General features: G+C 43.7%; 1 protein-coding gene across 8 annotated transcripts in view; it reads left to right on the top strand.

The window, feature by feature from the left end:
• Nucleotides 1-20,060, top strand: part of EXOC1 (exocyst complex component 1) — a 99,609-nt gene that overhangs the window by 64,911 nt on the left and 14,638 nt on the right. For all 8 annotated transcript variants that reach the window (XM_073608420.1, XM_073608418.1, XM_073608415.1 and 5 more), the window contains one exon: nucleotides 19,064-19,131. In XM_073608420.1, the coding sequence (XP_073464521.1) occupies nucleotides 19,064-19,131 (68 nt within the window). The remainder of the gene's footprint in view (nucleotides 1-19,063; nucleotides 19,132-20,060) is intronic.

Genomic DNA, 20,060 nt, shown 5'->3' with positions numbered 1-20,060 from the left:
CTTGAGGGCAGTGTGCAAAAGGCGCACTTCCTTTTTTACCGATATGCGTATAACAGTCCGGCAGAAAAAATAGAAACAAAAATAAAAAAAGGAGGATTAACTTGTGTAAATCACCCGGATTCCCGGGGGCTCATTCTTCAGACCCGGGGGGAGGTAAATAAAACATACTGACATAACAAAGTCAAGAGACTCCCCCCAGATTAGTACTGCTGGATCTGGCTAAAGTTCCCGGATTGAATTGACAGCATAGCAATGAATTCGGATTTCCCATCAGCCTCCAACCGCGCACAGCAGATAGTTAAGTTCTCCAGGTTACATGGCCTCCTATATCTTAGGGTGGGAGTGTGATGCGGCTAAAGTTGTTATTAAGGGGTGGAGGCAACCGTGAGGGTCCAGAGGCCATGACCAGCGACCCCCACCCCCCCGGAACCTCACCGGCACCCCGCGAAGAGGAAAGGCCATAACAGGAGCACACCCACTTAGAGAAGTCAGAGGGAAGCCGCTGCCACCGACTCCCCCCCCGAAGGAACGGGGGCGAACCAACATGCTTGCCCGGAGGATCAGTTCAAGGACCAGTCCTGATAAAGATTTAATCTCAAATCATAGTCTCACCTCCCTCCGTAGGAATACAGGAGAACGGGGGGAAGGGCGTGCATCTGCCATATCCCCGCCAAAGCCGTGCTGTCGAGACCCCTGCAGCGCATCAACTTCCTCTTACTTGGGGCTTATTGAGCAGGTTCAGGTTTGGGAGCTTGAAGTGTAGACCAGCAGTACAACATAAAACAAAAGTTGCAACGTACCATATGACGGCTCAGTTAGGTAGCGATTCAACCCACGCGGCGGCATCTCTTGGCGAGGTAAAAAACTGGACACGTTCCCCATCTTGGATGCGTAGCTTCGCAGGGAAAAGCATGCTATATTTTATACCTCTCTGGCGAAGTATGCCCCGCACATGGTCAAATGCTTTTCTTTGGCGCTGTGTCTCCACCGTATAGTCGGGGAATATAAGCAATTTCCCGTTTGCATATTTCAGCTCGCCTTGTAGTCGGGCTGCCCGCAGCACGGTGTCCCGGTCCCGGTAGTGTAGCAGCTTGAATATAAAGGTGCGAGGTGGATTCCCAGGGGGTCCTCTGGCAGCTGGGATGCGGTGGGCTCTTTCAATAGAAAAGTGTGGGGAAAACTTAGCCCGGGGAAGCAAGGATGGAAGTAGGCCCTCCATGAAACCCACCGGATCTTCTCCCTCTGCTCCCTCCGGGAGGCCGAGAACTCTCAGGTTATTGCGCCTGTTGCGGTTCTCGGCGTCTTCCGCTCTGTTCTCCAGGTGTTTTACCTTCATTTGTAACGCTCGGATGTCTGCATGATGTTCTCTCAGGGTGTCCTCCGTGTCCGATACTCTTCTCTCCACTTCCGTCACCCGTTCCCGAAACTTATCCATATCTCTGCGGATGAGCGCCGTCTCGGTCTGAACATGCTCTATCTTTGTTGTCAGAGCAGCCTGACAAGTGGAGATTGCCGTCATGAGGGCCTCAAATGCCGCCGAGCCCGCTTCTATGACCCCCGCAGGCGGCGGGTCTGTCTGAGTTTCCATGTGCGAGGCCTTGTGGGGAGTAGGCCGCGACGTGTGTCGGGCGCTTACAGGGGTGGCAGCGTTCGATTTTGACCCTGCTTTTCTGCCTGCGGGCATCGCCCGAGCCTCCTCCCAAACAGCCGCCTAAAGGGACGTGCAGGACGAGCCTTTCACACCAGGATTCGCTCAGGATGTTACTGCCGGAGAGGAGAGCGGAGTTAACAAGCGACCGCTCTCTGCGCCATCTTGGACACGCCCCCCCGGGTACCACCATCTTGAATGTAATGTCGGCGGCCCCAGCACATTTACAACGAACACTTGACACTATAGTATTCACTTTACTCCTTCCCAGGTAGCTACATAAAACGTTGTATGGTTGTTAGGGAAGGGGCAGAGATGCTGGGCCTGCACAGAGATTAACTAGATATTCCTAGAAGATAAGTGTTGTCATGAGAAGTATTTGTTAGAGGGCATGGACAGTTAACCCTTAGCACCGCATCCCTGTTAAATAAATACAAAAAAGAAAGGGGGATTGGGGTATGAATACCCCTGGGATTTTTTAGGGTGCTTTTCAAAATTTAGGTAGGTCAGTAAGAAAATAGATTAACCTCAAAAAAAGAAGAAAAAGACACTGTATGCAAATTGCCAAACTGACTAATAAACTTCAAATTCAATATCTTTAATGGTTACGAATGATAACAAAACAATCATCTAAAAACATACAATCTTGAACAAACATAATCAGATAATGAAAATTTAAAATTTGACACCACTTTGCGATACCAATCTCAACATGTTTCGCTCAATAACTGAGCTTCATCAGGAGTTTTTTGGTACAGATGTGGCATACTATAGATAAAAAGAAGAAAAGAAAACAAAACAAAATATGAATACAATGCTTACAAAACACTTAAAGATATCAATTTATCAAAGACGTATAATACATTAAGTAGTGCTGAAGAAACATCAACTGATGTATATATATTTGCATACAGACAAAATATATGGGTAAATCTCCCATATTTTCCTACAAGTCTATAATAATACACAAACTAATCAGTATAAGCAAAGAATTAGAAATTTTTATATACTGTATATTCCATTAGTTTCCAAGATCCACAAAAGGAAGGAACATCAATGTGGACATAGGAAAAGTATAAACAACATAAAAGAAAGAAAGAAAATGGATGAAAGGAGTAAGGGTTTGCTTACCAACGCCAAAACAGATTCAGAGATGACTAGTAGACAAACAAGTTGTAAAAGTGTATAAAGTGCCGTGGCTCAAATGCCAATCAAAAGAATGCGTCTCACCCGTCTAAGGCCTCCCAAACCGTTATTTGGTCCACAGAGGAGCCCAAGTATAGAGTAACTGAAATTGAATATTACAAAAAAGTAATAAGAATATTTCTAAGCGATTGAAATAGTAATAACGGGGAAAACAGGGCAGTCGGTGAAGTAGAGTAATGAGAGGTTTAAAAATTTACCTTATAGGTTGAATCAAAGGTGAATGTTCAGGGCTGTAAAAGCCATATGAACAAAAACATAAAGGAGAACAACACTCCAGTTTCACCACAAGGTGGCAATCACAGAAGGACAACCCTTGAGAGTCAGATCAGAGAGTCAGCTTTTACAGCCCTGAACATTCACCTTTGATTCAACCTATAAGGTAAATTTTTAAACCTCTCATTACTCTACTTCACCGACTGCCCTGTTTTCCCCGTTATTACTATTTCAATCGCTTAGAAATATTCTTATTACTTTTTTGTAATATTCAATTTCAGTTACTCTATACTTGGGCTCCTCTGTGGACCAAATAACGGTTTGGGAGGCCTTAGACGGGTGAGACGCATTCTTTTGATTGGCATTTGAGCCACGGCACTTTATACACTTTTACAACTTGTTTGTCTACTAGTCATCTCTGAATCTGTTTTGGCGTTGGTAAGCAAACCCTTACTCCTTTCATCCATTTTCTTTCTTTCTTTTATGTTGTTTATACTTTTCCTATGTCCACATTGATGTTCCTTCCTTTTGTGGATCTTGGAAACTAATGGAATATACAGTATATAAAAATTTCTAATTCTTTGCTTATACTGATTAGTTTGTGTATTATTATAGACTTGTAGGAAAATATGGGAGATTTACCCATATATTTTGTCTGTATGCAAATATATATACATCAGTTGATGTTTCTTCAGCACTACTTAATGTATTATACGTCTTTGATAAATTGATATCTTTAAGTGTTTTGTAAGCATTGTATTCATATTTTGTTTTGTTTTCTTTTCTTCTTTTTATCTATAGTATGCCACATCTGTACCAAAAAACTCCTGATGAAGCTCAGTTATTGAGCGAAACATGTTGAGATTGGTATCGCAAAGTGGTGTCAAATTTTAAATTTTCATTATCTGATTATGTTTGTTCAAGATTGTATGTTTTTAGATGATTGTTTTGTTATCATTCGTAACCATTAAAGATATTGAATTTGAAGTTTATTAGTCAGTTTGGCAATTTGCATACAGTGTCTTTTTCTTCTTTTTTTGAGGTTAATCTATTTTCTTACTGACCTACCTAAATTTTGAAAAGCACCCTAAAAAATCCCAGGGGTATTCATACCCCAATCCCCCTTTCTTTTTTTTATAAGTGTTGTCATGTGCAAGTAGGTAGGGAGTTGTGCTAAGGAATTGACTCTCCTGGGGTGGTCAAATAACTATCATGTTTATTAGAAACATTGCAAGTGAATAAATAAAAAATTAATTGAAGGAAAAACAAGCACTTATAATACTTGATTTTCCGTGTTTTACCTGCAGTTTTTTTTAAGTTGGCGACAGGGGCTCTTATGAATTGACCCTAAAGAATGTTCTTTGAGCTGGTGTTTATGTAAACCTGTTACTGATGAAGACCACTCATTGAAACCATGAATAATCTTTGTGGTGTTGCCTTGATATGAACACGCAGGATATTTAGGAATGTTGCTGCTTACTTTTTAAAACTTAAATAGTTTTCAAGACAGTCCTATTTTGGATAAATAACAGGGCAGGCTGGGTATTGTAGCTCCCTGAAAAGCTGAAATCTGCTAATAAAATCCTCCATTTATACTTTGACACACAGAATATGATGAAAAGTTGGTCAGTTGCAAAGAGATACAGGTATACTATATCTTCTCCTGCTTGGAACAATACAAATTTCAGAAAACTAAATAGGCTTTAAAGTATAAATAAAGACAAAACTTTTTTTTTTTTTTTTTTTTTTTTTTTTTTAGTTAGTTTTTTAGTTTTAGTTTTGAATAGAGTACAGAGGTATTAGAACGCTTGTCAGTTTTTATTGCTGACTGTGCCCCCCCCGTTGAGGAGATTCATCCTCTCTATTTGTCCTGTTTACCGTTATCTTTGAAAATAAAAGTTAAAAAAAATCCCACATTTTGGGTTGTCCCCAGAAAAGTGATAGAGGTGAAATCTTCCAATGGGGACGCTGTCTACCTATTAAAAACCATCTACAAAAAATCCTTCTTTTATTGCAGTGATTAGTGGTGCAGCTGTGCAGACCTGGAGCATCACCCCTGATGGATATAGGAAACTGTTGACTATTATGGTCAACAATTTCCTATATCCATCAGGAACTGCATCGGGGTGATGCTCCAGGTCTGCAAACCTGCTGTGGCCATTGCTAGAGGCCCCCATGATCTTTCTCCCTAAAAAATGCAGCAGGAGGGTTGGAACTGCTCTCATCACTGGAGACGTAAAACATAAAAACTGATGATTAAGCCCAGTCCAGCGGTGGTGTGTCCATTAGGGGCACTTGGGCGCTGCCCCCTCTCTCCAACCACCCCCCTCTGTATACTATGGATAGATTCATGCATTGCATGAATCTATCGGTGGCCACTGTAGCCACCCCCATTCAGGCATCCGACCCCTTGCCGGGCACCTGAATTGGGGGGGGGGTGTTTTTGAAGCACCTGATTAATAGGTGTCAAAAAGATGTGTTGGCAAAGCAAATGAATATTTGCTTTTCTAACACAGAACCGCCTCTCAGCCAATTGGGCACTTGATTGGCTGAAGGTAGAGGCGACCTCATTGGCCGCCTAGCAAAGCAGGAAGAAGACTTGCACTTTGGACGCATGGAGAACACGTAGCTATCGCCGTGCTACCCGCCCCACAGCTCGCCACCTGTCCCGCTGCCTTACCCACGACCACGATGGGGTAAGTGCCAGACAGACAGCGGACGGGCACAGTGGCTGCATATTATGGGCACAAAGGCTGCAATTGATGGTGCACAGTTGGCTGCATATGACGGGCACAGTTGGCTGCATTTGCGGGGCACAGTGGCTGCATATGATGGGCACAGTTGGCTTATTTTGCTGGGCACAGTGGCTGCAATTGATGTTTTTGTTTCAGTATTTTTCAGTTCGTTCGCACCCCCCCAAAAGTTTTCAGCACCAGCCGCCACTGAAGCCCACTGGGCTTCAGCTAGAACTGAAATATAAACTGACCCTTAAATATTGGGGTTCAGGTATGGGTAGGGTTAGATCACTTGGGCCCTCATAATAGGGCTGATTTTTTACTTGTTTGTGTCTATTGCTGAAAGTTTATCTCTTAGAACTATTGTGGCATCAAAACAAACATGCTTTTTTCTATATATCTAGGTATGATATCTTGTTCTCGGACCAGGTTTTCCTGTAATAACACACTACTGAAAACAGACGCAAATGACTTCTGGTCTAAACCAAAATATGGTTACTTATTGTCTATCTATTAAAAGCATCTACGAAAATAACAGAAAGCTTTTATGTGAAGATGAACCGATGAGTGAACCACAAAATTGCTACCCAATATTTCTAAAGGAACACAGAGGACTGATTAGTAAATCTAAATTATGACGTTCTGAATTATTAATTTCACTCATCTGTGGTGGTTTTGTAAAAGTCTGGCTGACATTTATATTGTAATTTATAAGGCTAATGGCTGAATGTGGAAGCTTGAGCACCTTCATCTTATCAGTCTGATCAGGAAGGAAGAAATGTATTATTTAAACAATAGCATACAGTATCTCACAAAAGTGAGTACGCCCCTCACATTTTTGTAAATATTTTATTATATCTTTTCATGTGACAACACTGAAGAAATGACACTTTGCTACAATGTAAAGTAGCAAGTGTACAGCTTGTATAACAGTGTAAATTTGCTGTCCCCTAAAAATAACGGAAGACACAGCCATTAGTGTCTAAACTGCTGGCAACAAAAGTGAGTACACCCCTAAGTGAAAATGTCCAAATTGGGCCCAATTAGCCATTTTCCCTCCCCGGTGTCATGTGACTCGTTAGTGTTACAAGGTCTCAGGTGTAAATGGGGAGCAGGTGGGTAAAATTTGGTGTTATCACTCTCACGCTCTCATACTGGTCACTGGAAGTTCAACATGGCACCTCATGGCAAAGAACTCTCTGAGGATCTGAAAAAAAGAATTGTTGCTGCAGCACAGTGGCCAAGACCATAGAGCGGTTTAACTTGACAGATTCCACTCAGAACAGGCCTCACCATGGTCGAACAAAGAAGTGCACGTGCTCAGCGTCATATCCAGAGGTTGTCTTTGGGAAATAGACCTATGAGTGCTGCCAGCATTGTTGCAGAGGTTGAAGGGTTGTGGGGTCAGCCTGTCAGTGCTCAGACCATATGCTGCACACTGCATCAAATTGGTCTGCATGGCCTCTTCTAAAGATGATGCACAAGAAAGCCTGCAGACAGTTTGCTGAAGACCACCAGACTAAGGACATGGATTACTGGAACCATGTCCTGTGGTCTGATGAGACCAAGGTAAACTCATTTGGGTCAGATGGTGTCAAGCGTGTGGCGGCAACCAGGTGAAGAGTACAAAGACAAGTGTGTCTTGCTACAGTCAAGCATGGTGGTGGGAGTGTCATGGTCTGGGGCTGCATGAGTGCTGCCAGCACTGGGGAGCTATAGTTCATTGAGGGAACCATGAATGCCAACATGTACTGTGACATACTGAAGCAGAGCATGATCCCCTCCCTTTGGAGACTGGGTTGCAGGGCAGTATTCCAACATAACAACAACCCCAAACACTCCTCCAAGATGACCACTGCCTAGCTAAAGAAGCTGAGGGTAAAGGTGATGGACTCGCCAAGCATTTGTCCAGCCCTAAACCCTATTGAGCATCTATGGGGCATCCTCCAACGGAAGGTGGAGGAGCACAAGGTCTCTAACATCCACCAGCTCCATGATGTCATCATGGAGGAGTGGAAGAGGACTCCAGTGGCAACCTGTGAAGCTCTGGTGAACTCCATGCCCAAGAGGGTTAAGGTAGTGCTAGAAAATAATGGTGGCCACACAAAATATTAACACTTTGGGCTCAATTTGGACATTTTCACTTAGGGGTGTACTCACTTTTGTTGCCAACGGTTTACACATTAATGGCTGTGTTGAGTTATTTTGGGGAGACAGCAAATTTACACTGTTATACAAGCTGTACACTCACTACTTTGCATTATAGCAAAGTGTAATTTCTTCAGTGTTGTCACATGAAAAGATATAATAAAATATTTACAAAAATGTGAGGGGTGTACTCTGCTTTTGTGAGATACTGTATGGTGAAGTAATTAATGTAATATGTTTGTAGAGCAAGTGTAAAGGTGACTAATGCTGCGTACACACGATCGGAATTTCGGCCCGCAAAAGACCGATGAAAGTTTTTTGACGGAAAATGACCGTGTGTATGCTCCATCGGACTTTTGCTGGCCGAATTCCAGCCAGCAAAAGATTGAGAGCATGTTCTCAATTTTTCGGTCAGGAAAAGTTCTTATCCGAAAATGCAATCGTCTGTGGCAATTCTGACGCGCAAAATCCCTACGCATGCTCGGAAACAATTCGACGCATGCTCAGACGCATTGAACTTCATTTTCTCGGCTCGTCATAGTGTTGTACGTCACTGCGTTCTTGACGATTGTAATTTCAGCAAACTTTTGCGTGACCGTGTGTGCGCGAGGCACACTTGAGCGGAATCCCGTCGGAAAAGCCATCATATCTTTTTCCGAAGAGAAATCCGAGAATGAGAATGGTAAAACTAAGTAGTTTAGGGGTAAATTCCTACCAAACTAAAATAACAATATATTATATATATATATATATATATATTAATAACTGAATTTTTTGTCTAAGAATCTTGAGCCTGATTGTAGCTTCCTTAGGGCAGTCCCATTTGCCCAGTTTCACTCCACACCTCCACAATGCAAAATTCTTTTATCATGGAACAAGTCAATATAGTCCTTGGACAGAATGATTTGTTTGGCATGGAGGACCAGGTTGTCCCTGGATTGGTGGCTCTGGAATTGAAGTCCTTCCTTCCCGTCTTTTGGAAGATGTTAATGCCGGGCTTGGTAGGAGTTCCAAGAAACTTGTTGGTGCAGGAGGCTTGGTCATTGTTGGAGTCTTGTCTTCCGATCAGCATCCTGGAGCTTTGGGTTATTAGACTGTCTGCAGCGTTGCACCATTCTGCTGGACATACTAGTATTGTGTTAGAAATCATCCCAATATATATAGTCGTACGTACAAAGCCCTCTTTGTGTGGGACTATACAAGCACAGGCTGAGAGGGTTGGTTTTTTTTGTTTGTTTGTTTTTTTTTCACATTCCTACTGTTGTTTTTTTTTTTTTTTTTTTTTTTTTCCAAATAGATTTTTATTGAAGTTTTCAATAATACAACAGTAGAGACTGTAAATCATGCGTTCGTAAGTAGTGCGAGAATTGGTACATTTAGATATACTTGAAGAGATAAAAGAGATAAAAGAAAAAGGGGAAAAAAAAGGAGGAGAGTGGAGGGGGAGGGAGGGGAAGGGAAGAGAGCAGCACAATAAATGCAGTTGTTGTAGCAGTTCGAACCAAATGTACAGTAGTGTTGTCAAAAGGTTGTTGTTCAAATTTTTTTAGCATGCCATCGTTCCCAGGGAAGCCATAGATTATGAAGTTTAGAGCACAAGGTTTTTCCACGCGATATTCTAGATTCATGCCTGTAATGTGATTGAACTAAGGTAACTACTTCTGACAGTTGGGGTAGTGTTTGTTCTCCAGCATCTAGCTATGGGTAATTTGGTTGCTAGGAGTATCTGTGTAATCACTAGTCTAAAAGTTGGTGGTAGTGAATTTGCGTTCATATTCAGGATAGCCAATTGCGGAGTAAGGTTGATAGAGAAGTGACATATATCTTAAATTATATTTTCTACCTCTTTCAATAGACTTGTCAAGGCTGGGCAAGACCACAAGATATGAAATAAGGTACCTGTTTGGTTACAATTTCTCGAGCAGATGGGTGAGGTATTTGATTGAAATTCGGGCCAATCTCTGTGGTGTCAAGTACCAGCTCAGTGTTATTTTGTGTGTCAATTCCCATAAGGAAGTGCAACAAGTAGCTTCATAGATTGACCTGAACGCAGTTTGCCATTGCTGTTCAGAAAAGTGTGATTGCAAATCATCTTCCCAATCTTTAAAAGATTTAGATTTATGGAACACCAATTTTTCTTGTAGTGTAGAGTAAATTAGTGAGAAATAGTAATTCCATATTCTGATTCTAGGTGTGGGTGTGCTGAGAGACATTTTTGAACTCTATAGTAATTGAAATAATCTTTTATGGGTGCGTTGTATGTTGTTTGAATTTTAGCAAAGGGTTTGTGTAATATCTTGACCCTGAGTTCAGACTTGTAGGTTGCCTGTTCTAATATCCACCGGGGTAAAATTAGATCAGGTGACACTAATTGGAGGGTGTAGAGAGGTATTTGGAGATGCTTGGTGGGAAGTTTAGACCATTTACTGAAATGTAGTATTTTCCATGCTTTGACTGAGGCTTGAATAGTTGGTGAGTATACTGTAGGTGTAGGTGTGGTAGGTTGGTGGTGGTGCTGAACAACCAATCTTTAAGGTTGTTACCCAGTGTCATGGTGTGTTTCGATGTTTCCCCATAATGTGTTTGGGTGTGTATTTACCCAGTCTTTCATTTGGGACAGTATGGTGGCTAAGTAATAATCTCTCAAGTCGATGTACTCCATTCCCCCCTTATACTATGTTTGATAATTTTTGAATGACTACATCTTGTTTTTTTGCCCTGCCATATGCATATGTGTACAATGGATTGAAGAGATTTGATGTAGGAATTTGTAAGTGGTATAGGTATTGTACGAAATATATATAGCAATCTAGGGAGTATGAGCATTTTAAAGGCTGCCAGCCCTCCAGACCCGGAAAACTCGTATTTAGAAAGTTTGGCTGTTTCTCTAATAAGCATTTGTTTAGCTTCAATGTAGTTATTACTGAATAGCCCTTTTGTAGATTTGGTAAGTGTAATTCCCAAATAAGATATTCCCGTATCTGCCCTTGGATATGTATAGAAGTTGCATAGTAGGTTGTTAGTTGTAGTATCTAATCCCAAACCTAGAATATAGGACTTATTTTCGTTAATTTTATAATAGGAAATGGTACTAAATCTCTGTAACACAGATTGTACTAAAGCCAGAGTGGTGATCATCATTATCACATCATCAGCAAACAGATTGATTTTATGTTCTAAAGTGCCGATTTTGAAACTTGTAATGTTAACATTTGATCTGATGTGTTCTGCCAGGGGTCCCATTAATAGGTTGAAAATAAGTGGCGATAGGGGGCATCCTTGGTGGGTACCATTAGTAATTCGGAATGGCTTAGAGATCATCTCAGATGTGTATACTTGGGCTGATGGTGTTAAGTTTAAAGCCATTATGACGGAGAGGATGTGGCCTTGGAATACAAATTTATGAAGTGCCACTTGGAGATATGACCAGTGGACCCTATTGAACGCCTTCTCCGCGTCCAGAAATAACAGAGAAGGCGTTCGCGTAGATTCAGCATTGTGGATTATATTGATGAGTCTACGAGTTGCATCAAATGTTTGTCTCCCTTTCGTGAAACCAGATTGATCTGGATGGATCAGTGAGGGCATAATGTTTACTAATCTGTTTGCTATTAGTTTGGCATAGATTTTTGTGTCTATATTGAGAAGTGAACTAGGTCGGAAGTTTTGTGGTGAGGTAGGTTCAACGCATTAAGCATTTCCTTTGGGAGAGAAGAGGAGGCAGCTTCATTGCACATTTGTGATAAAAAGGGTGCTAGGGCTGTGCAGAATTGTTTATAGTACTCCCCAGTGGGACCATCTGGTCCAGAGGATTTGTTAGATGGTAAGGTTGAGATTACATCTAAAATTTCTAGTGGAGTAAATGGGGCATTCAGTTTGGAGAGTTGATCTTGGGATATTTTGGGTAGATTATTTATTATTAATTTGTTCTGTTCTATTTGTTTAGATAACGGAAAATTGTATACTCACCTTTCCGTCATTTTCCTTTCCTGTCGCATCTTCATGGCAGCATACACGTTGGGTTGTGACTCCGCCTCCACAACCTGATAGGACCACGTAGCTATAAATTAGAGAGTAGACACCTGTCCCAGTATTCTCTGTAAATATATACACGTCACCTCAGAGGGTGGGTGATTGTATGCTGCCATGAAGATGCGACAGGAAAGGAAAATTACGGAAAGGTGAGTATACAATTTTCCGTTTTCCTGTCGCATCATGGCAGCATACACGTTGGGGAGTAACTCGCCAAACTGGGTGGGAATGCAAAATAAATTTATTGACAAGAAACAGAAGAACTGGCCTGTATAACAGCCCTCCCGAATTCCACTGCTGCTAAACGCGCAGCGTCTATGTTATAATGGGAAACAAAGGTGTTTCTAGAAGACCAAGTGGCCGCTCTACAAATGGTTTCCGCTGAGACTCTGCAGTAAGCTGCCCATGAAGTCGCCATTGCCCTGGTGGAATGCGCCCTTAAACCTTCCGGAACTTGCGAGGAGCTTAAGGAGTAGGCCTTCTTGATGGCCTTCACGAGCCATGAGGCGATGGTACGGGCAGAAGCTGCCTGGCCCTTCCTGAACCCATGTGGAATGACTAGAAGGTTTTCACATTTTCTGAAAGATTCGGTTACAGAGAGGTATTGCAGAATGTTGCCCTTGACATCCAATGGATGGGGAGCGCCCTGATCTGTGACCAAGGCCGGGAGGTCAATCTCCTGGTTAAAGTGGAACGAGGAGGAGACCTTTGGGATGAATCTGTCTGAAGGCTTCAGGGTTAGCCTGTCTGGGTAAATCATCAGATATAGTTCCTTGATCAGTAGAGCTTGCATTTCTAAGACCCTCTTTGCCGATGTGATGGCAATTAGAAACGATACCTTCAGAGTCAGGTCCCAGAGGGAGACGTCTTCGAGTGGGAAGAATGGTTCTCCTGATAGGGTCTCCAGGACAGTCGATAAGTCCCACGTTGGAAATGAAGGCTTTCTAGGAGGCCTCAGCTTCAGGCAGGCTTTCTGAAATTGGACCACCAGAGGGTTAAGAGCCCACTTAACTCCTGTCAAAGCGGAGATGGCAGACACCTGAACCTTCAGGGTGTTGGACCTAAGGCCTTTGTCCAGACCTGACTGAAGCACTTGTACTGCTGATGGGGAAGAAGGGTCCCAACCTTGTTCCTGGGCAAAGGAAGAGAACTTTTCCCAGATCCTCCCGTAGGTGTTGTTTGTGGAGAGTTTCCTAGCTTGGAGCAGTGTATCGACCACCCTTTGAGAGCAGCCCTGGACTAGGAACCTAGACCTTTCAGCCTCCATGCCGTTAGGTGTAATTTCTCTGGGTTCGGATGGAGGAGCTGACCTTGGGTTAGCAGATCCATTGTCACCGGGAGCGGAAGTGGATCCGTTGTGCTTAGCTGCAGGAGGGTGGTGAACCAAGGCCTCCGTGGCCAGAAGGGAATCACAGCTAGTACTAGAGCCGCTGAGTGTTTGAGCCTCAGAAGGAACCTGGCTATCAGTGGCGTTGGTGGGAAAATGTAGCCTAGGCGAAAGTTCCAGGGGTGTTGGAGACAATCTGATCCCTCCGCTGAGGGGAAGGGGTTCCTTGACAGAAACCTCTGACATTTCTTGTTCTCCGGCGTCGCTGCAAGGTCTATGTCTGGATGACCCCATGTCTGGCATATAAGGGCAAATGCTTGTGGGCTTAGATACCACTCATTGTTGGAAACGAATGTTCTGCTGAGAGAATCCGCCAGGAGATTTTGGACACCCGGGATGTAGGCCGCCCTCAGATTCCACAAGTTCAGTTGAGCCCAACGCATTATCGGACTGACCTCCCGCATCATGGAGATGCTCTTGGTACCCCCCTGCCTGTTGATGTAGGCTACAGCCACTCGGTTGTCCATTCGAATGAGGACCTGTTTCCCTCTCAGGAGTGAACTGAATGCTAAGAGGGCCTGGAAGGATGCCTTCATCTCTAGAACGTTTGATACTACATCCTTGGTTTGGAATTGCCAGCGGCCCTGAGCTGCGTAATGTAGATAATGTGCCCCCCATCCCTCCAGACTGGCGTCTGAAGTTACCACCTCCTGGTGGAGGATGACTATCTGTTTGCATCTGCTGAGGTTGTCGGGGTGAGTCCACCACCGTAGTGATAACCTGGCTTCCTCTGAGATGTGAATTAACTGGGACATGGACCATCCTTCCCACTGGCGCAAGAAGGAGGTTTGCAGGGGTCTGGCATTCCATTGTGCCCATCTGACCATCGGAATGGTTGCTGATAGGGAACCCAGGAGGCTGAGGTATGCTCTGGCTGGTAGGCATGACTCCGGAATGACATTCTTCACCTTCTGAACTATTAGGGACAACTTCTCCCTTGGCAGTTCCACCGTGTTGGCTCGGGTGTCTAATTCGGCTCCCAGGAAAACCATCCTTTGAGTAGGCTGAATGTTGCTCTTCTGCCAGTTGACTATCCAACCCAGACTCGTTAGGGTGGAAACTAAGACCTCACGATGTTGCACGAGTGATTCCTGGCTGTCTGAGAGGAGGAGAATGTCGTCCAGGTAATGGTGGACCCTTAGACCCTTCTCCCTCAAAGAGGCTATCACTGGAAGCAGAACCTTCATAAATGTTCTGGGGGCTGTAGAGATTCCGAAAGGGAGGCTTCGAAATTGGAAGTGCCCCTGACCCACCGAGAATCGCAGGAATTTTTGGAATGCCACGTGGATTGGTATGTGCAGGTAGGCATCCTGGAGATCTATGGAGAGCATCCAGTCTCCTAGATTTATGGCCTGGAGGATAGACTGCAGGCTTTCCATCCTGAAAGACTCCACTCTGATGGACTTGTTGAGGTTCTTCAAGTCTAGAACCGGCCGAAAGTCCCCTGACTTCTTCTTGACGAGGAATAGTGGAGAATAGAATCCCCTGCCTCGTTGTGCTGGCGGAACCTCTATTATCGCTCGTTTTTGAAGAAGTTCTTGGACGTAGTTTAGAAGGGACAACCTTTTCTCCCCAGGTGGGGGAATACGGGTTGGGCAGAATTGATCCCTTGGGGGTCGATTCTTGAAGGACCATCTGTGGCCGAAACTGACAGTGGCCAGGGTCCTGGTATCGTGTATGGTCTCCGCCCAGACCAGCTTGAAACTGGAGAGTCTTGCTCCCACTACCGCTGGCCGGACGGGCGCACCTTCAAAAAGGCTTCTGGTCACTGGAAGCGGGAGTCTTAGGCTTCTGGAACTTCATGAAAGAGGTTTGAGGGTTCTTCCAGTTCCTTCGGTACTCCTTCCCTGATCTGTACGCTTTCGCGTCCCTATACCTTTCTGGGAGATTCCGCTTAAAGGGAGGAGGTCTCTGTTTAGGCCTCCTATCCGAGGGAATGAGCCCGGACTTGCCACCAGTTACCTTGGAGATAGCCGTGTCTAATTTTGTTCCGAAGAGGTGCTCACCGTCGAACGGAATACGGCACCAGTTAGACTTGGATGCTGGATCCGCCGTCCAGGGCTTCAGCCACAAAGCTCTTCTGGCCATCACTGAGGCCAACATAGACTTTGATGCAGACCTGATGGTGTCGACCGAGGCTTCAGCCACGAAATCACCAGCCAAGCTTAACTCTTGTAATGCCTTCACTATTTTCTCTTGGTCTGCACCCTCTGATACCAGCTTCTCTGTGCTTAAAGACCAGCTCGAGATGGCCCTTCCTACTGCCGCGAGTGCTATTGCAGGCCTGCAGGCGCCTCCAGCTGATAGGTAAGCCCGCTTAAGATCCGTGTCGATCTTTCTGTCGAGGACGTCTCTAAACGTTACCACATCTTCTAGCAGGAGGGTAACATGCCTGGCGAGGTGCATCAAGGATGCGTCCACTACCGGAGGGGACACCAGAGGGTTCACTTTAGGCTCCTTGAGTGGGTATAGCTTCTGGAGTCTGTTATTCAGACTAGACTTTTTCTCCGGTCTCTGCCACTCCTCTTTGATTAAGTCTTCCAGTTCGTCAATGAACGGAAAAGCTTCTTCTGGTTCCTTCTTAAGCTGAGGAAAATATTTTCTTTGCTTTGGCTGGACTTCCTGGGGTTCCTCCCATCCTATTGCCTCCTTAACTGATTTAAAAAGCGGCTCTATCAGACCGAAGTCGAATCCGGCCGACACCTCCAGACCCTCATTATCAGACAGGGAGTCTTGCTTCTTTGATGTGCTGGCCCGGGCTGGAGAGGTAGTGGTGGAGAAATCCACATCTGATATCGAGGCCTGAGGGGCTGAGTCCCCAACTTCCGATGCTCTCTCTCTTGTGGCCTCTTCCAGGCATTTCTGACAAACCAATTTATTCGGAAGAGCCGCTGCACCGCAAATCCAGCATGCGTTCCCGGCGGGACGGGAATGGCGTGCAGGGGAACGGTGTCTGCGTGAGGACGACCTTCTATGGCGGGATCGACCATGTCGGGAATGCGACCTGGAGCGGCTTCTTCTGCGGCTTCCTCTTGAGCGGCTTCTCCTTTGGTAGGAGCGGCTCCGTCTATGTCTGGAGCGGCTTCTCCTGCGTGAGGACTCTCTTTGTCTTGACGCAGACGTTCTTGAGGACCTGGTAGGGCTGACCAATTTAGGCAGCGTTAGAAGTGCTCTCTTTTTCAATCTTCACTACTTACCCTTGTCTTTCCCCGCCCCCTTACCTAGTAGGCTGGCGGTGATCTGCTGGGGCAGCGGTCTCCATGGTGAGCGGGCTGGAAACCTGCAGGGGAAAAAAAAAGAAGCAGCCATATAGAGAGAGAGAGAACAGGGATCCTGACACAGAGCTGAATAGGAGAAGGTCACCCACCTTTTGTAGAGTGTTTTTCTTTTCTCCTTTGCAATGACAGGCGATCTGTAGACATGCAGCAACCAGCAGCAGCACATACAGCTAGTGCTGGGTTTTTAAATTCGCCGCCATCAGCGTCGGACGCTCGCGCATGCGCAGTAGTGCCGCGAGACACCCGGCGCCATCTTGGAAGCTGGAAAACGGCATAGAGGCGCTTAGAGAGCCGTACTGTGCATGCGCGAGGACGCCGAGAACGCTCGGCGGTCCCACACAGCAGCTATGGAACAACAGAGCCCAGCAGAGAGCAGAAAAACGGTAGGAGAGGGGGGAGAGGGGGGATGGAGACCGCTGCACACAATTAAGCCTGTTTAAGGCTTATTTCATGAAGCCATACTGAAGCTTCCCTGGCCAATCCTCCAGCAAGCCTGTTTAAGGCTTTTGTGGGCTGTTGCACCTGAAGCCTGTTTAAGGCTTATATCGTGGCAAACAGTCGCATTGAGAGTGCCCCTGAGATCACCAGAGTGGGGCTCCTTCCATTTAGCTCGTTTAGAGGCTGTACAAGAAGGACTTCCACCCAGGAGAGGCTAGAACCTGGCTGGGGCGAAGCGGTAAGGGGGTGCTCATCCGTGCGGTCCTGACAGGTGAGGAAAAATAAGAGAATACTGGGACAGGTGTCTACTCTCTCATTTATAGCTATGTGGTCCTATCAGGTTGTGGAGGCGGAGTCACAACCCAACGTGTATGCTGCCATGATGCGACAGGAAAGTTATTTCTGATAATTCCTAACGTCGGATAAATTTGTATTTGTTACGTTCACTAACAGCCAAATTTGAAAGAAAATTCCAATACCTGTAATTTAATAGTTTGTTGTTATTATTAGTATGTTAGTTCTTTTGAATTTTCTGATTTATTTATTTATTTGAATTTACGAATTGTGATCATAACGAACGACCCGAAAAACGAAAAAAAAAACCCCAAATGAAACGAAAACGAACGAATTTTTTCGGCAGTGCACATGTCTAGCATCTGACACATTTTGGTGGCAGGGTTTTATATCTCTTCTTAAGAGGTGTATAAATCTGAGTTGAACCTGTAACGTAAACAACATTGGGCTTTGTACAGAGGGAACGATCTCAAAGCAGGGATAAGAAACAAAAATTATTAGTAAAAAGCAGCACACATTACACAAATTACATATGGTTAGGCACACAGTTAACCATTTGATCGCTCTAGATGTTAACGTCTTCCCAGCCTGTGTCATTAGTACAGTGACAGTATATAGTATGATCACTAACCACAGTATTAATGTCACTGGTGATGTCAGTGGCAGTTAGTGTCAGGTCCCACCCAATGTCGATGTCAGATTTCCTGCTCGCACCATCACAGTCCCACTTTTAGTCGCTGATCACCGCATTAGTAGTATAAAAAAATAAATAAAAATTCCAGTGTATATATCATAGTTTGTAGATGCTATAAGTTTCGCGCAAACCAATCACTATACACTTATTGGGATTTTGTTTGTACCAAACACATGTAGCATTTTGGCCTAAATTTATGAAGAAATTCTATTTTTTTTTTTTTTTGCATCGCAACAAACCCAGTGGTGATTACATAGAAAGCTCTTTTTGTGTTAAAAAAAATTTACCTAAATTATGTTTTGGTACAGCGTTGCATGACTGCTCAATTGTAGCGCAGTGCTAAATAGCAAAAAATGTCCCAGTCACGAAGGGGGTAACATTTTTTCCAGAGGTGAAGTTATTAATAAAAGGAGATCAGTAAATTTTAAGTTATAAATCTTTGTCTGTAATTAACCTAATGAACTACTTTCCAGTTGATTTTTCTCAGCTTGCTTTTGAAAGTGAGAAAGCTTTAAAGGGCCCTTTCTCACAGGCGTTCAGTCTAGATCCGTCTGTCAGTTTTTCAGATGGATCCAGACTGAACCACAATGTGTCTATGGCCGGGCGAATGTAAACAGATGATCATCCGTTTACATCTGCCTACATCCGTGTCTGTTGAAGTCTGTTTTTTTAAATGGAATAAGGCTTTTCCGTTTAGACGGATGTAAATAGATGCTATCCATTCCGTTTTTGTCCATTTTTAGGCAAGAAACATTTTGTGTTTATAATTATGTCACCTGTGATTGGTTTCTGCAACAACTGAAAAAAAAAATGGATGGAAAAACTGATCTGAACTGAAGTGAAGATGGATGTGCAAACTGATGTAACCTGAATCCGTATTCATCAGTTTTTTTCTTAGCATAAAAACATGACTGAGCCGCTGATGATCGTGTGAAAGAACCTTAGTGTTTTCTTATACATCTTTTTTTTTTTTTTTTTTTTTTTTAACAGGGTGAAGTTGATGAAGGTGATGGTGGGGTTTCATCTCGACCTCCAACTACTGCTGTGCTGTCTTCGGAGTGAGTTAGTAAATGAACTGCTTGCTGTCCTCCTATAGTACATTTACTGCGGCTGAGCATGTGTGGCAGCCTGGCTGTATCACATAAATGTACGTCTTCTAGCTTCCTTCGAGTTGGCTACAGCATGATTTTGTCAGCAGCTCCCAGCCAATGATTTTGGCCATGGACCTGCTGATTGGCTGTGGCCAATCACAAATTAGACTCCTGTGTTTACAAACACACAGGACTCTGTACAAAGAGCAACAATCTGGCTGTTTCTTCTCCCTGCAAAGCAGGGGAATAAATCCAGATTTGTAAGTAAAAGCCGCACATATTACACTTGTTAGGCACACAGTTAACCCCTTGATTGCCCGTAGATGTTAACACCTTCTGAGCCAGTGTTATTAGTGCAGTGTTGGTGTACAATTATTATATGTGATCAGCGTATTTGGTGTCACTGGCGACATCAGTGTAATTTAGTCTGTTAGCTTTAGAATACCCGCCACATTATCACAGTCCCACTATAAGTTGGTATATATACCATAGCTTGTAGATGCTATCATTTTCACACAAACCAATAAATATACACTTATTTAGATTTTTTTTTTTTTTTTTTTTTTTTACCAGACGTGTAGCAGACTATATTTTCGCCTAAATTTCATGAAGAATTCTTCTTTTTTTTTTTTTTTTTTTTTTTAATTGGATATGTTTAATAACAAAGTAAAAAAATATTGATTTGATTTGTTTTTTTTTTTTTTTTTTTAAATGTCCTGTTTTTTTTCATTTATATGTTCAAAAGAAAAACAGTGGTGATCAAATACCACTAAAAGAAAGCTCTATTTGTGTGAAAAAAAATGATATAAATTTAATTTGCATACAGTCTTGCAAGACCGAGCAATTGCCAGTTAAAGTAGCTCAGTTCTGAATAACCAAAAAATGCCCGGGTCATG

The sequence above is a fragment of the Aquarana catesbeiana genome, linkage group LG01 (assembly GCF_042186555.1).
Source record: "Aquarana catesbeiana isolate 2022-GZ linkage group LG01, ASM4218655v1, whole genome shotgun sequence".
NCBI lineage: Eukaryota > Metazoa > Chordata > Amphibia > Anura > Ranidae > Aquarana > Aquarana catesbeiana.
The sequence above is the reverse complement of the archived record's forward strand: the minus strand, read 5'-3'. Positions and strand labels throughout refer to the sequence as shown.